This window comes from Stenella coeruleoalba, assembly GCF_951394435.1.
Source record: "Stenella coeruleoalba genome assembly, chromosome: 6".
Taxonomy (NCBI): domain Eukaryota; kingdom Metazoa; phylum Chordata; class Mammalia; order Artiodactyla; family Delphinidae; genus Stenella; species Stenella coeruleoalba.
The window spans coordinates 7,458,715-7,475,341 of record NC_137151.1 but is presented as its reverse complement, the minus strand read 5'-3'; the positions used below and the strand labels follow the sequence as shown (position 1 = coordinate 7,475,341).

The 16,627-nt window shown below is 51.3% G+C and overlaps 1 protein-coding gene across 1 annotated transcript in view; it reads left to right on the top strand.

The window, feature by feature from the left end:
- The first annotated feature begins 1,542 nt into the window (after window positions 1-1,542).
- Window positions 1,543-16,627, top strand: part of GYPC (glycophorin C (Gerbich blood group)) — a 43,527-nt gene continuing 28,442 nt past the window's right edge. The window contains exon 1 of the mRNA XM_079925329.1: window positions 1,543-1,930. Within this exon, the coding sequence (XP_079781455.1) occupies window positions 1,888-1,930 (43 nt within the window). The 5' untranslated portion in view covers window positions 1,543-1,887. The remainder of the gene's footprint in view (window positions 1,931-16,627) is intronic.

Here is a 16,627-nt window from a genome sequence, read left to right as displayed (position 1 = left end):
CTCAGAGAAGTTAAGTAAAATACTGATGGCTACTCAGCTAGAAGGCAATAAAGACTCAAACCCAGATGGAGTCCCAAAGCCTTAGCTCCTCGGTACCCCACGGTGAAGTCACATCCTCCACTTAAGGATGGAGTGAAGATGTTTTTAGTTGTATAACAAATGCTACTTTGTTCTTGTATCTGAGCTCTATAGTTTGTCTGGATTTCTACCTTTGCTGTTCAGTCATTTAGTTAGTTGCTTAGTTTTTGGCTTCCTGTCTATAAGGAATTCTTGTTACTTTTTGGTGCTTTTAACGTGTCCTACCCCAAGAAATTAATTAAACAAACCTCTTATGCTTATGTCTAAAGGTCAGTTAACTGTAAGTGAGCCTCTGAGAAGTTCTCCCATAAGTGAGGTGGGATGACCTAGAGAGTCATTCTTCAGTTACCTGGCCGGTCTTTGGCTTCCTTTCAGCTCCCCAGCTGCATTTCAGATAATTGAAGTTGTTTTATTTATGAACTCTGAACACAGCGGATACTATTATCCAACATGGACCTATATCTATTACAAAACAAAATGTTACAGGGTTACAGTAATCACTGCCAGCCTCTACTAAATGCCTTTTCTGCCCCACTGTTATTTTATAGACATTGTCTCTCTAAAACTCTGGAATGTAGGTGTTCTTGTCTCCATTTTACAGATGAGGAAACTGAGACTCAAAATTTCCACACCTGGCCAAAGACATTCTGTGAATAGTTCACTTCACGTCAACATGGACATGTTGAGCATGGAAGTCTGATTAAAGATCTATAAGCAATATCTAACTTAAGAGAATCAGGAACAGTTTCCCACTGTGTCAAACAGGCAGCTCTAATAAAGATGCCTGGAGTGGTCCAGCCTGGGAGGCACTGGGCAGAGCACCTGCATCGCACACCTCCAGGGGGCAGCCTTGAGTTGTGTTCAATCCAGAGGGTACTCCCAACAGCACACACGTTGTACAGACAGCTGGAATGGTGCCCTGGGATTGCAGCAGAGATGAGGACTCTCAGGTAAACAGCAATGAAAAGCACCACGGGAAAGATCAGACATGAGACAGGAGAAGGACAGGGTGTTTCCTGGGACTGGGATTTAAAACAAGGTTGACATGTTCTCAAGCTCCCTGCCTTTCTCTCTGCAGGGCGAGGAGAACTGAATGCTGCATATCACATACCATTGTTTTTGGCTGAGATGGGTAGACTGCCTTTAACTAACCAGTGTCAAAATCCAGGTCGAGTTTTTAATTGCCTAATAAACTCCACACTGTCTGGAAGCCTCAAACAAAGGTGGTCCGAATAAGTCACAGGCCTTTGTCCAGCAGTCCTTTTTTCCTAAGAGTCTTTCTCAGACATCAGCCCATGGATTGGGACAGTGCGCCAGAAGGGGCCAGCAAGCCGGGAACTCTTCCCAGGCCACAAAGGCTCCGCGGATCTGAGAGGCCTCATAAGGGCCAGCCAAGACTGAAACGCAGGTCTGGCTGTATTTGGTCACCGTCCCGGATGGTGGTGGGGCAGGCATTATGTCACATCTGGGAGTTTTTCAGCCCACACGTGGGGTAAATCTCAACCACAACCTCTGTATGTGGTAGCTTCAGATGGAAACAGAAACTAGTTAGAAAAATGTGATTCTTGCGCAGGGAAGTCGGAGCACAGAAGAGTTCAGAAGTGGGCGGGTGTCTGTGTTAAAAAAAAAAAAAAGGGGGTGGAAACCCCACCAGCCAAGTCTGCAGAAAAAACTAAATGAAGTCTGCCTATCTCGGGGCCGGAGCCCCTCCCCTCGGGCCGCGCCGAGGAGTGTGACACAGGTGCCGCTTCCTCCCGGCTGCTGAGGGTCAACCACCGTCCCCCGGGCCGCGCCCCGCACTGGTCGGCGATGAGCAGCCCCCAGGTCACACCGCCGCCCCCGCCCCGCCAAGGTGAGTACTCGCCCGGGGACGGGCCCGCGGGGGCCGAGCCGGGGAGGGGGTGGGGGGGCCAAGGAGCCCCGGGGTTCCGGCCGCGCCCGGCCTCCTGGGGGACTAGGGCCCCGCCCGGCCGCGTCCCCGGGCATCACAGCGCCCCGGGCATCGCGGAGTCCCGGTCCGGAGCCCCGAGCCTGGTGCGCGGGTTCCGCGCGCCCTGGGCCTGGAGAGGCCACCACCGCCCCCGCGGCCATCCGCTGGCTTTCTGTTTCTTTGTGTGCTGTTGGGGATGTGCGTGCGGCCAGAACTTTTCCCCTAAGAGAATAAAGGGAGAGAGGCAGATCGGTAAGCAGCGCAGAGAGAAAGCACAAGTTGTTTGCCGGAGCTGCCCGGGCAGGACGGTGGAGGCGCGTCCGCAGAAACTCTGAGTTAACTCCGACAACTTCCCGACTCTCTCCCCGGGCCGGGCGGGAACCAGCCACACGCCCACGCCCATGTTGCAGGGATCCGCTCGCCGTGACCATTTGAGCGGTTGCAATTCTTCAGAGGCTGTTTTCTTTCTTTCTAAAACCAGCACATGCTTTCTTGCGGAAAGGAAATCGCCGTGAGATTCTCTGTGAATCTCAAAAGCAACGTTCCGAAACACTGCTGGGCCTCCCCCGCCATAGGGCTTTTGCAATTAAAGAAGTAAAATTTTATTTTAAAAAAAAAAAAAGAATGATGATCCCTCCTGTTCCTACCCTGGTTAGGTCTGATCGTATGGAACTGTCAGAGAGGAGACATTCTGAGTCTATCATGTAATCACGTTACGTAATTAATATGATCCTGGTATGGGTTTATACGTCTTTAAAAAAAAAGCAAGGTTGTGTGGCCTTAGGCGGCAAACTTGAGCCTGGGTGAGCGCGGCTGGGTCTGTATCTGCACGCTCGGCGCCTCTGTGTGTACACGGCCACGTGTGTACGGGTGGCTGAGGTGCTCGGCGCCATCTGGGTGTGCACAGAACTCCTTGTGGAGTCAGGGCCTTGCTGCCTGCCTCGGGACCTCTTGTCACAAGGGGGCAAGCCCACCTCTCTTAGCTACAGTTTCATCATCCGCGAAGTGGGCATAACAGGATAGTGTGCCTCTTCGGGTCGTGAGAATTAAGTGCATGTCAGTGGCTCAGCGCAGAGATGAACACGTGTTAAGTGCTTGAGAAATGTCGGGCATCCTTATTTTCGTTTTACGTCATACTGTGGATCCATGAGCTTGTGTGAGTCAGTGTTGACGCGTGTGTATGTGTGTGTGAGGGTGAGTCAGACACTAGTGAGTGTGTGTGTGTGTGTGTGTGTGTCGGGACCAGGGTTAAGGGGACAAGGCACTGTAATTATTCCAGTTCAGGGACGGAGGAAGTGCAGGCCTACAGCCATTCCTGTCTGGAGAGGACAGGCTTGCTCAGGGAGCCTTGCCCTGCCCCCGACCGCAGCCACCCCCTCCCGCCCCGTCCTCCCCCTACAGCAATTCTCTAGGATTCAAGTTTCAGACCTTGACCAATGACTGCAAATACTTCCCTTGCGGAACTGATGGGGATGCAGCCCTTACTTGCATACCATTCCAGATTACCCTTAGGATTTACTTTCTGGCAGGATCTCTGCCATGGGAGAACCATGGGGCCCTATTTCGTGCTGCTGACTCAGGCAGGATGTGTCTATATCCTGTCTCAGTTTACATCACTGCCCCTCAGAACCAGACGTTAGAACAGAGAGGACCCTCTGCTCCCTCCCGGCCAGGCCTCCCCTAGCCTAGCCTTTGGGCTTATGGGTTCAGCCAACTGCTATAAGCCCAGAGGCCACAGTTATTGCGGAGGAGTCCTGTGCAGAAATCCACTGCCTCGCCCTTGGAGGGAAGGGGTCAGGCTCAGCAAGGAGATGGCCAGGTCTGGCAGCTTTATATAGAATGTGCCACCTCTGGGAAAAGCAGGGAGGGTTTCGTTCAGTGCCAGATGACATTCCATCACAGCCATTGCGCAACCCCTTCAGCTATCCGTGGCTTTGGGAGTCACATGGCCTCGGCACAGCCAGCAGCTGGACCTTCCAAGGGTGCCCAGAGTTGCGCAGTTATTTCTGGGGACTTGCAGTGCCCTCTGGGAAACAGCAGTGAGGGGTAAGAGGTGTTCTGTGTTTGGTGGGAGCGCATCCGCCCATTCACTATGGGGAGAGAGAGGGAGGCCCTTCACTAGCACAGAGAGGCTGGCAAGTAAAGTCAGTTTGCCTCTTTGGGGGGCAGATATATAGTCCATCAAATGCCCTTTGGAGACCCCAACCAAAACACCTTTCAAAGAGTGAGCAAACACAACAGGCCCGGTAAGCACAAGGTACAAACCAAAGTTAAACAATGCGTGAAGAGTTCATAATAGAAAAGAATAACTTTCTTCCCACCTCCAGGGCAGTAACTTTATTTATTTATGAGACTCCTTCTAGAAGTATTATATGTAATACAATTAATTTTTCGTTGGCAAAATGAAACACATATTCGACTTCATCTTTTTTGTTCATAAGACCATATCCTACAGATGATACCTTATCACCATATATAGACTCATCCTTCTGGGGCTGCACAGCATGAATATTATAAATGAATTGGTTATTTTATTTAACCAATTCCTCCACAAATGGACATCTGGGTTGTGTACAGTCTTTAATTTCTCTTTTTAACCACAGTGTCATGACAACCCTTGTAAGTGGGGTTTTGCATGCATGTGTTTGTATACCTTTAGGATAAATTCCCCCAGGATTTAACTTCTGGGACCAAGAGTATGTACATTTACAATGTTAGTAGGTACTGAAAAATTACCCTCCAAAAGGTCACATAAATTTCTAACCCTTACCGGTAGCCAATGAAAATCGTTATTTCCCCACATCCTCATTCACACTGTGTGGTTTTTATCTTGGCCAATCTGATGAGTAAACCATGTTGTCACCTTTGAGTGCGCCTCTGTAATTACACGTGTTTTTGTACCTCTGTAAGATATTGTATTTGTTTTGCTGGGAAATACCTTGTATGGCCTTTGCCCACTTCCTACCAGGTCCCTAACTAGTGAGGAAACACACCCCAGAAGTTAAATGATGCGTCCTTTCTCTCATGATGAGTAAGAGAGTGGACCAGAGCCCCACACTGGGCTGTGCCGTGGAGTCAGACCAGATGTGATCTCATCCCCGACACTTACTGGCTTTGGGGAGGTGCACAGTACCTCGGAGCCTCAGTTTTCTCATCTGTTAGTGGGAAGGATAACAGTGACTTGGCGGGAGTCACGTGATGAACGAGAGACTAAGGACTGGCACCGCGCCCAGTGATAGTGTTATTTGCGACGGTTGTTAACAGAACTCATCAAAGCAAACCTAGCCTGCAGGTGCTAGTCACCTCCAAAGTCTCCCTAGCAGACGGCAGCTGGGTTTGCTTTGGATAATGTGAGAACAACGTCAGTACCTCTATGCCGAGGCCTGTGGTCCCACCTTGCATGGGTCACTCCTCTACAGCCTGGTCTCACAGGCATATTCTCCCCTGTTTTGCAGATGAAGCCCTGGAGGCTGGAGGATGATGACCTTCCCCAGGGCTCCCAGGTCCTGAGGGCACAGCCAGGCTGTGAACACAGGCTGTGAGGCCCCAGAGCCAACAGAGGCCAAACTAAGGGGGGTGTTAGGGTGCATGCGGGCCTGCTGGCCCTGTGTGCCAGGCGGGGCCTTCTGCTGCCCACATACTGTGAGAGCTGTGCCCAGGAAAGCATGGCTGTGGCTTTGCACAGACACTCAGAGCCCGCTAACGACTCCACAGTTTTTCAGCCAGGCCTGTGGTCTAACCTTGGCCTGTGGCTGCCCGCCATCACTCCCATCTCTGTGGTCGGGCCTGACCCACACTGGGCCACCTGCTGCCCTCCACCCTGCCTTCCACAGCGCGCTCAGGTTGACATCCCCTAGAGCCCCTCTCTGTGCCTGGATCACCCTGTCCCTCCAGCTTCACCCTCATGCCTGCCCGCTTCAGGCCCCTGGGCTCTCTGGGTACCGCCCCCTGCACACATACACCTACTGGTCAGTTAAGGCCTCCCTGGGCCCTCCTGACACTAGAAAACCACCCACCCTGGCCCTGGGGACACTTTGTAGCCCCGACAGATTTCTGAGTCTGTTGCCTTCTAGGAATTCTGACTTCCGAGAAGCTCTGTGACCCCACCTGTCCCCCCCACACTGGGGCCTAGCTCAGAGAGGTGCTCAGCCAGCAACTTGGACACGAACAGGGGGCTGCACAGACAACCCAAAGGTCAACACTTCCAGGCCCATGTCCGCTCCAAAGGCCAAAGGCACCTTTTATTTATTTATTTTTATTTTTATTTATTTATTTATTTTTGTGGTACGCGTGCCTCTCACTGTTGTGGCCTCTCCCGTTGCGGAGCACAGGCTCCGGACGCGCAGGCTCAGCGGCCATGGCTCACGGGCCCAGCCGCTCCGCGGCATGTGGGATCTTCCCGGACCGGGGCACGAACCCACGTCCCCTGCATCGGCAGGCGGACTCTCAACCACTGAGCCACCAGGGAAGCCCAAAGGCCCCTTTTAAAAATCATCCGCTCAATAGCTCCTATTCCAGAACTTGGAGGGCAGAGTATAAAATAAATTGAAATGGACAAAGAGTCAAACCAAAACAGATTCTCAGAGCACGCTGATGGGCCCCAGCCATCACAGCCTAGCTCTCCTTCCCGCTCAGCACTGATTGGGTATTTCATCTTCTCCCTCCTTCCTCCCTCCCCTCCCCCTCCCGCCCTCCCCCATCTTTGCTTAGGGCTTTCTTCAGATCATTATGTAATCTGAGCCTCCGCAGGAGCGCCACTTCCTGCCCTTAGTCATTATACATTTTAATCTGGGTACATCCTTTCAGAAGGAACGTTAGTGTGCAGCATCTTAGCCAAGGCAGATACTGTCAAGGGCCAGTTCTCTCTCGTCCCAGCAAGAGCCTGAGCCCAAGATGCTAGGTTCCTTCACAGACCCGGCCTCACACAGCTGCCCCCAACCCTCCCTCCAGCCACCGGAGAGCCTGTGTTCTGGTTCCCTGTGCTCACAGACAGCCACCCACCTGCCTCGCCTGGTGATTGGTGTCAGAGCCTCACTGGCTGCCCACCTGCCTGACTCTGCAGCCCTGCCCTTCCTCCTGGCCCAACGTCTTCTGCAGCTCTCATTCATGACTCTTTAGGACTGACAGATCGCTGGAGGCTCAGCGTGGACTCCTCTGAGAGTTAAAAACTGCAAGGGGACCTAGTCATTGGGGGCCCCCCGCAATACTGTGAGATCCACCTCCTGGAGTTTGAGCAGGTGCCCACGGTAAATATCGGAGTAAAGTCTTCTTGAGTTTCCGGCAGGAAGGAGGGGACCAGTGCACCTGTTCTTGACAAAGCCTAGCCTCAGGGAAGCTAGTTAACCAGAGCCGAACCAGATGGGATACTATCAGAGCATAACTGACCTGGGGGAAGGAAAATACCCAACTCCAGCTCACTGTAGCCATCTGGGCCCACCTGCAAGGAGAGAAAAACACGGAGAAACACTTGTGAAGTTCACACTCCAGAGGGATGGGCTACAGATCTCATCCTAGGACCATAGGGTGCTTCCCCTCCCCCACATCCCGCCGCCCCGTTACAATAGGTCCTTTTATCCAGTATATGACATCTGGCTGCCAAGAAAAATTCCAAGACGTACTAGAAGGCAAAACACGCTGTTTGAAGAGACAGAGTCAGAACCAGAACCAGACGTGGCAGAGATGTGGGAATTATCAGACTGGGAATTTAAAACAACTGGGATGAATAACTCTTTATGATGCTTTTATTATAGTCCCTGTCTTGTATCTGCCACATATTCCTTCTCTTATTGCCAAAACGTTGCGGTCGGCATACTCTCTGGGGCTCAGTGGATACACCTCTGACCCCTGCCAGGTCTCTGAGGGAAGGAGGCTCGCATTTGGGGGCCCTTGGGAGGGACAAGCTCTCGGCAAGGTTGCCCTATCATCTCACTGCACCCACCACACCTGATGGAGGTATTTTAGCTCCACAGTGATGGACAGACTGGCATGCCACTTGCAGGGAGCACAGCTGGGACCTCCTACCCTCCTTCTCCTTCATACAACGCCCACTTTTATGAGGGTTCACGTATGTGGCTGCCAGCTGACCCTGGGCCCCAGCGCTCCCCCCTTGGACCCTGGATTGGAAAGTCGTCCTATTTTACCCATAGCTATGGGCACATGTATTCTCAGCAGTGTCTTAAAGTGAAGGGAATTGTGGTTTGTCAGATCAAAACCAGGTAAACAATCCTGCCTGCCTGCCTTCTGCATTGGGTTCCGGTCTGTGACCTCTGTGCTCACCAGGCAGCAAAGTCCACTGGCTATGAAAGGCCCTTTCGCTTGAGATGCTCCCCAAGCACTCTCACTGGAACCAGACACAATACACACAGCCTTTAGCAAACAGGGGCTTCAAGCTCAGTTCCCCCTGCTGTACTTTTTGAAGACATTTAGTGCAAATACACTTGGCCTCAATTGGCTAGTGATGAGGAGGTTAGAATACCAGCTTTAGAGCTCAGGATTTGGTCTTGAATGAGGACCAGCTCTGACCTGGCCGTGGTCTTGAACATGGCGCCAGCCCCTTGGCGTCTCAGCTCATAGATAAAACTCCTAGTATAGAGCCTGGTCCGAGTTCACCACTGCCCCTGCCTGAGTGCTTGAGGGTGTCCTCAGTGAGTTCAGGCTCACTCCCCACTGCCCAGCTCCCTCTGCATGCCCTCCTCCTGTCCCTGTTTGCTCATTTGCCACTGAAAATAATACCAAGGACAGGAGGCATAGTCTGCCCTGGTCCTTGGGTTCCAGGCGGGCAAGGCCCTCAGACCCAGCAGGGGAGCTGCCTTTGCAATAGCCCTGGGATGCTGTTCCCTTCTGAGCTAGGACGGCTGCCTCCGAGGCTTCTGTTCCTTCCTGCATTTATCAGAGTGGGCAAGGTGGTCAAAGAGCAGCAGAGAGCATGTGTCCTCTCCCACCAGCTATGTGACTTTGAGCAAACCTTTTACCCTTTGCAGTTCAGTCTCCTTACCAGCCCCACCTCCTCAGCCGCACCTGAACACCAGCCCCTTAACAGTAGGGGTCTCGGCTGTCTTGGTGAAGAGTAGCCTCCTTAAAAACACTCATGGATCAGCTCGGTGCTTTGTGACCACCTAGAGGGGTGGGATAGGGAGGGTGGGAGGGAATTGCAAGAGGGAGGGGATATGGAGATATATGTATATGTATAGCTGATTCACTTTGTTATACGGCAGAAACTAATACAACATTGTAAAGCAATTATACGCCAATAAAGATGTTAAAAAAAATGAATGAATGGATGGATAGATGGAGGAATGGATGGATGGATGGATGGATGGATGGAGGGAGGAATGGAGGGATGTGAAGGTCCAACCAGTGTAGACAATCCTGGTGCTATCGGTCCCATATTCACCTGCGTCCTCTCCCAATCCTGTGTAAGCCGTGCCCCCTCGGTGGCCCACAGTGGCCTCTGGCTCAGCCCACTGACCTTTCCCCACCTGGCATGCCTTGTGCACCCCAACCTATGTGCACATGGGGCCCCTTCCCTCCCATCTGGCCCGCAGACGCTCCATCTTTCAGTGTCTTCTCTCACCAGCGTTTTTCTCTTTCCCTTGATGCTGCCATTGGATGGGTGCAGGGCTGGGCCTCCCCTCTCTCCTGGGAGGGGCCCCTTCTCTCCCTTTCCAGCCTCTTCCCCGTGCTCGAACTCCTGCGAGGAAGCTGGGCCTTCTCTCCTTTGATCGTGCCGTGGGACTGACTTGTCATTTGAATGGCCCTCCTTCAGCTCCTGCCAAAGTTCTCATTTTAATGAATTCATTTCAGCTTTGGCTGAAAATCCCAAGCTGTCATTTTTTTAAAATTTTACAGTCTCTCTCTTTTTTTTTCTTTTCTACAAATTCTGTAAAGTATCCTGACCGACTGTCTCCCTGACTCAAAGCATAGAAAGTCGGCTGCGCTCTGCTTAAGTTATCTCATTTCACCCTCTAGCAGCCCTACAGCAAGTATTTTTATCTCCATTTTGCATGTGATGATACAGAAACTCAAGAGGCAATGTGCGTTGCCGACAGCCGAGACCCCTCACTCGTGCACGGCAGGTGTTTCTAGGAGGGGCTTAGCCAGGGCCGCCTCACACGTCAGGCACAACGCTTAGAGCTTTCAGGGAACCACAACAAAGCTTTGGTTCTTTTAAAGTCAAACGGGAAAAATGAACTTTTAAGACTAAACCTTGCATTTGTCTTTATATCAATGCCCCTCTAAAATACAATTGTTAATATCTGGGGGGAGAAGAGACCAGGAAGGCAGACCACCTAGGCCCACGAAGGCCATCCTGTGGCCCTGGCTCAGCCCATCCAGGCCCTGGGGCTGGGTGCCCGCTGGTCCCTGCACGGCCCGGCCGCTCTCCTTGCCCAGCGCCCAGAGCCCTGACCCTCCTCTGCGTGGCTTCCATCTCAAATCCGCACGCTCCCCCACCCCCAGCAGTGCTGCGCAGCCCAACCACGGCAGGGCCCCTGGGCTGGGCAGCTGCAGTGTCTGCCCCGTGCCTGCTCTTTGCCTTTACCCTCAGGAGATTGGGAGAATCCAAAGGAAATGCGTGAGGATACCCAGGACTCTCTCTCTCTCTCTCTCTCTCTCTCTCTTTTTTTCTTGGCCACGCAGCATGCAGGATCTTAGTTCCCCAACCAGGGATCGAACCTGTGCCCCCTGCAAGTGGAAGTGCAGAGTCTTAACCACTGGACCACCAGGGAATTCCTATCTCTATCTCTATCTATCTCTGTCTCTATCTCTATGTCTATCTCTGTATTTCTCTTATCCTCTTGCTTTTTTAAGTGAGGAAGTTAAGCTAGTCTTCACTTCAAAGTTTAAAAGTAAGTTTCCTTTGCCCTGTTTCATTATGAAAGAAGCAGTTCCTGTTCACTGTACGATTATATATACAAGACCAAGAAGAGGGATATAGGAAGATTCTCTCTAGAGCAGAGGTGACTTTCAGGTACCCGTGGGATAGCCAGGTGACAGCTGGAAAGCAGTTCAGAAAGAGACCCAGGGAGAGATAAAGACGGAGGACCTCAGTGTACAGAGGCCACACAGCGAGGGGCCCGGGGGGAGCCACGAAGAGCCTGCTGAGGTCGCACTGATCTCTCTGGATGGTGGATCTCAGCACAGGTGCAGAGGCGGTGTGGGGAGTCCTCTTGGCCACACCTGGGGAGGATACACATGCTACCTTTTTCAACCGGAAGATGTTACCTGGATGTAGCTAATATTGCTCCAGAAATGGATATTATGAGCTCCATGGAAATATGAAAACTGGGGTTCAAAGAGGTTATTCCCCCAGGGCCTCACTGGGCATCACTTGCACTGTCCAGCCTCGAGCCAGGTGTGTCCTTCTGCCTCTGGGATGTGGCTGCCCACCGTGCTGGGAGGGGTTTGCCCATGACCCCCTGCCCCTCTGTGCAGCTCCACGCGGCCCTCAGGTCACTCTCCTGCCTCAGAAGAAAAGGCCATTCTTTATCCACCCCACCCCGGGCCGCTTGTGCCGGCTCCTCTCTGCTCTGCTGGCCCCCACCTGGCGGCCCAGCAGCTGCTGATGAAAGGCTCACGAGGGCTGGGCTGTGACCAGGCAAGTGCAGCCAGCTGAGGCCAACCCGCATACAGTTCCCACTCTTCCCCGGGGAGGCAGCGGGCAGCTGCCTCTCAGGGTCACTGCCAGGGCACCAGGAGAGAATAACGCCTCCACCAATTCCTGGCCAATTTCTGGCATGCCTCCACCACAGACCCACCCCTGGGCTGGCGGCATTGTCTTTTGTTGAAGTATCACCAGTCATGGGACCATTCCTGCACTGTATGTTCTCCTCTGCTAGGCACTTTCAGATCTAGTTCCTTTCTTCATTCAAGAGTCACTACTGGCTGTTTATGCATTCTCTACATACAAGCTTACATCGGCTCACCCCAACCTCCCACTCCATCCCTCCCCCAATCCCCTCCCCCTTGGCAACCACCAGTCTGTTCTCCCACTGTATACCACAGAGAACTATATTCAGTATCCTATGGTAAACCATAATGGGAAAGAATATTAGAAAAGGAATACATATATATGTATAACTAATTCACTTTGCTATACAGCAGTAATTAACACAACCTTGTAAATCAACTATACTTCAATAAAAAATAAAATGAAAAAGAAAGAGGCACCACTCGCCTCCTCTGATAGGTGAATAAAGCAAAGCTCAGAGAAGTTAGGAGAGTTTACACAGCCAGCTCTCGTGCGTGGAGTGCGGGTCTCTGCTTCCCTTGGGGGTGCACTGTTTCTGCCATGGAAACTCACTCAGCAGGTTCTTAAGTGGGGACAGGACGGGGTGGTGCAGAGGAGCTAATGCTGGGACTGCAGAGTCACCAAAAGGAATGAAAGCCATACATCCCTCAATCTCCCAAATCAGTGGCTTCCCATCTGGGGTCCCCACCCCGAAAAACACACACGTTAAAAAACGATGTCACAGCTACAGATCTCCACTGCAGTTCTTTTCAGGAGTAATGACATTTCTACAAAATAAATTCTTAGATGAAGTCTGGAAACATGAAAGCAATAAAAACCCATCTGTTATAGTGGAGTGGGGGAGAAGAGGCCTGGTGACCCCACTCCAGGGCCCCCTTGTGATGGTCACCCTCAAGTCATCGCTGGACATTGAGGGCTTCACGTAACGCTGTTTGCAGCCTCCTAGCTGGTGCCTCCCAGGACGGCCGACTGATGTCCAGGCACTATTCATTGTCAGTGATGATGCTTTGGGGCTTGCATCTCAGAGGATCCTTCCGTATTAGACATTTCCATCACATGAAGCCATAAAATGCCTTCACTGTGGTTCAATTATTTGCCTACAGCCAGACTGCAGTGTACACCCAGCTGTCAATCACTTTACCAATTAATTCCCTGAGAGAGGTTCTTATCAAACTTCAAGAGTCCATGAAGAAAATCTGAAAAGTTAGAAACTAGATGGATAATTCCATTAGGGAAACAATTTATCCACAAATGTTTACTAACCACCGTGTACATCCGTGGTTCATCAGCAGAAATTCATAGGCTTACGATGTGTCTGTCTTGTCACCTGCCCTAGGGGTGCAGGAGGAGACAAAGAAAGTCTAAAGACAAGATCCCTGCCCTCAAAGCATCGTTGGGCTTCTTGGGGCAGCAAGACACACATCATGACAGGAATAAGAATCATCCCATCCTCCTAGTGAGAAATTTCTTATCACAGGAATTCAGGTTTCAGATCGAATCGCCTGTGTCTTTTCTATATTTAAAGAAGATATCTAGATATTTAAAGAATAACTTAAAGTAAGATAACTTCTCAAATATAAACTGCTATCTAAAACTAGCTAATATTGACAGCTGATATTAAATTATGGTGAATTTCTCCTTGACCAGATATAGGTTTATCTTGTTGAATTAAGACTTTGTACTTGAAGAAGTTGTCAGTGACCTGTTAACTGAAAAAAATGCACAACTGGGACTTCCCTGGTGGCACAATGGTTAAGAATCCGCCTGCTAATGCAGGGGACATGGGTTCAAGCCCTGGTCCGGGAAGATCCCACATGCCATGGAGCAACTAAGCCCATGCACCACAACTACTGAGCCTGTGCTCTAGAGCCTGCGAGCCACAACTACTGAGCCCGCATGCCACAACTACTGAAGCCCGCATGCCTAGAGCCCGTGCTCAGCAACAAGAGAGGCCACCACGATGAGAAGCCCATGCACCGCAACAAAGAGTAACCCCTGCTCGCCATAACTAGAGAAAGCCCACTCACAGCAACAAAGACCCAATGCAGCCAAAAAAATAGATTAAATAAAATCAATAAATGTATTAAAAAAATAAAATTAAAAAAAATGCACAGCCTAAAAGTTGAGAGTTATGTTTTATTCAGTGGACAAATCTGAGGACTTAAGCCCAGGACACAGCATTCAGATAATTCTGAGAAACTTTTCCAAAGAGGCAAGGTGGGGAGCCAGGATATATAGGAGTTTTCGCAACAAAAGACCAGGTAGTCAGAACATCAAAAGATTACTGTTAATCAAAGAAAACCAGACATCTCACGTTAATGAATTTAGCGCTTTTCTACGTATTGGAAGAGGCAAGAGTCCGGGCTCATTGAAATCATTCCTTTGATATGCACCTCTGCTCCCTGGGGCCAGTGTCCTGTGCTTTCTCATCCTGAGTCTCCCAGGGTGCATCGTTGCGGGTGGCTGCAGCGACTGACTGCTGGATGGTGCACATCTGTTTCTATCCTGAGGTCTCTCAGGGCTCACGGTCTGTAATGTGATGGCTTGACGGCTGCAGCGTCCTCTGTTTACTGGTAGGACAGGCAATGTTTAGTTCACAGACCAATGCCGATTGTTGAGAACATTCTAACTCTGGGAAATGACTTAAGTCAAGACAAGTGGCAAGGATGTAAAGATACAAAAAGTACTGCAAGTATACGGGGTACCTGCTGTGAGCAGGGATGGTCTGGTGTGTCATACACGCTAAGCAGATGTTGGTTCGAAGTGTTCGTTCCTCGTCACCCTCATCCCTCACTGTGAGTTGGGTCTGTGGATGCAGCCTCCATCTTCCAGGTGCAGGACGGGCTGGGAGTGGCCGGGCTGTTATTTGAACCCAGATGCTCCAACCCTGAGGCTGTCTTTTAAGCCCTGCTCACCGCCACCATTTGTATGTGTAGGAAATGGGGAGTTTCAAAGGGGAACAAAATTCTCTTTCACAGGAGTGAAAGAAAGTTGGTTCCAATGCGCTTTTAAACTACACTTATTTATATCAGGCTTTGGTCACCACCCCTAGGTCATTTCCTATTTAAGAATCTTGGAGCTTCTGGAAAGATCTTCTGGAACATGCTATTTTTAAAGAACTCAATTGAGTGAAATGATGTTTGTCACTCACTGAAAAAGCAAACAATGTTAGAGAAAGTCAGAATACATCTTTGAGGACAATGCAGTCAAAGGCAGATGAAATCCATGGTTTCCCTTCCAAGTTCAGACACCCTGGAAGGCTCTGTTTCCCACACAAGGGCACCTCAGGGCTGTTTATTTCCTGAGGCTCTGGCCTATGGCCAAATCTTCCCCATCCTCTGTGCTTTTGGTAAAAGCCATGGGGTCACACTGCCCTGAAGGCACAATTATCTGAGTTCCTGCCCTCCTTGCCCTGGGGCTCTGGGAACAGAGGCCTGACTGTCTACACAGATAAAAGGCTGACCTCTCACTGCCCTGCCTCCTGCCCAGGGGCCCCATGGTTCTCCTTTGAGCTCCGTTGAGTGGGGCCCTCCCTGAGGAGAAATGAGCAGAGGGTGGGAGTTCTCCTCTGACTCGGCTTCTGACGTCTCCTGAGCCAACTAGCTCTGCTCAGGGACCCTTGTACCACAGCAGGACGCTGCCCAGACCTCCACTGGCCTCCCTGGAGCAAGCCCTTGGTGTAGCCAGGCTGTGACCACTTGGATAGGCCATTTATCTTGTTCTGGGACCTGACATCTCAGGGCTCAGGATTCCCTGGTGAGACTCTCTATGACGGGGCCTTGCCAGTCAGTGGAGTCAGCCAGGGGAGGTACCCAGGGCCCAGTCGGAGAGGCCCGGGCCACATCCCTCACCAGCAGAGATGGCCTCAACCCCGTGCAAGGTTTAACGCCCATGCCACCTCTCCAACCACTGTCTTAACCCCACCACTAACCAGTGCAGGTGAACTTGGGATGGTGACGTCACCCCCTTTGGCTTCCACTACCCTGGTGCCTGCACCCTCTCAAGTGTTCAAGGGTGTTCAAGATGCAGTGAGCCCTGGGTGTGGCCAGACTCTGGGGACAGTGGCCTGCTTTCTAACAGCTAATGATCACACAGGTTGAAAGTATAGGCTGCGAGCGTGACAGACCTGGGTTCAAGGTGCAGGCCGGCCACTCGTCTCCATCCCCGTGGGCACCTTAAATGAGGAGATGTAGGTAATGGCCCAGGCCTAGCAGGGGGCAAGCACAATGCAAATGTTAGCCTGAGAGGGAAGAGAGAGACTCAGTGACACAGGGACTTAAGCCAGGGGTCTGCAAACAAAGGCCCACAGGCCCAATCTGCTTGCCACCTGTTTTTATAAGTAAAGTTGTATTGCAACACAGCTGCACCTATTTGTTTGCATGTGTCCATGACTGCTTTCATGGGACAATGTCAGAGTTGTAGCAGAGACCACATGGCCCACAAAGCCTAAACTATTTACTATGTGGCCCTTTATTTAAAAAGTTTTCTGACCTCTGTCTTGAACCAACAGGAACATCTCCAATGGCTCGACTTCTAGGCCTAGAGCCTACCTGGCCCCGTTGCACCTCTCTCTGGGGAAACCATAGCCTCATGGGTAGATGAGAAGCCACGGAAGAAAGACCTGCAGCTGAGGCTAGGGACCAGGCAGCAGCCAGGGAAGCCCATCAGGCCAGGCCCAGCTCTCACCTGGGTGCAGACGGAGGGTCTCATTCCCCCGACCTGATCCACCCAAGCTGCCAAAGGGAGGATCCCTCTCTTGGCCTTCACCTTCTCTTGACCTCTTGTCACCCCCTCTGTAGACACAGGCATTCGGGGCTCTCCTGCTGCCCTGCAGAAAATCCTCACCCCAACTAGGCAGGTGTAGGAAAAAG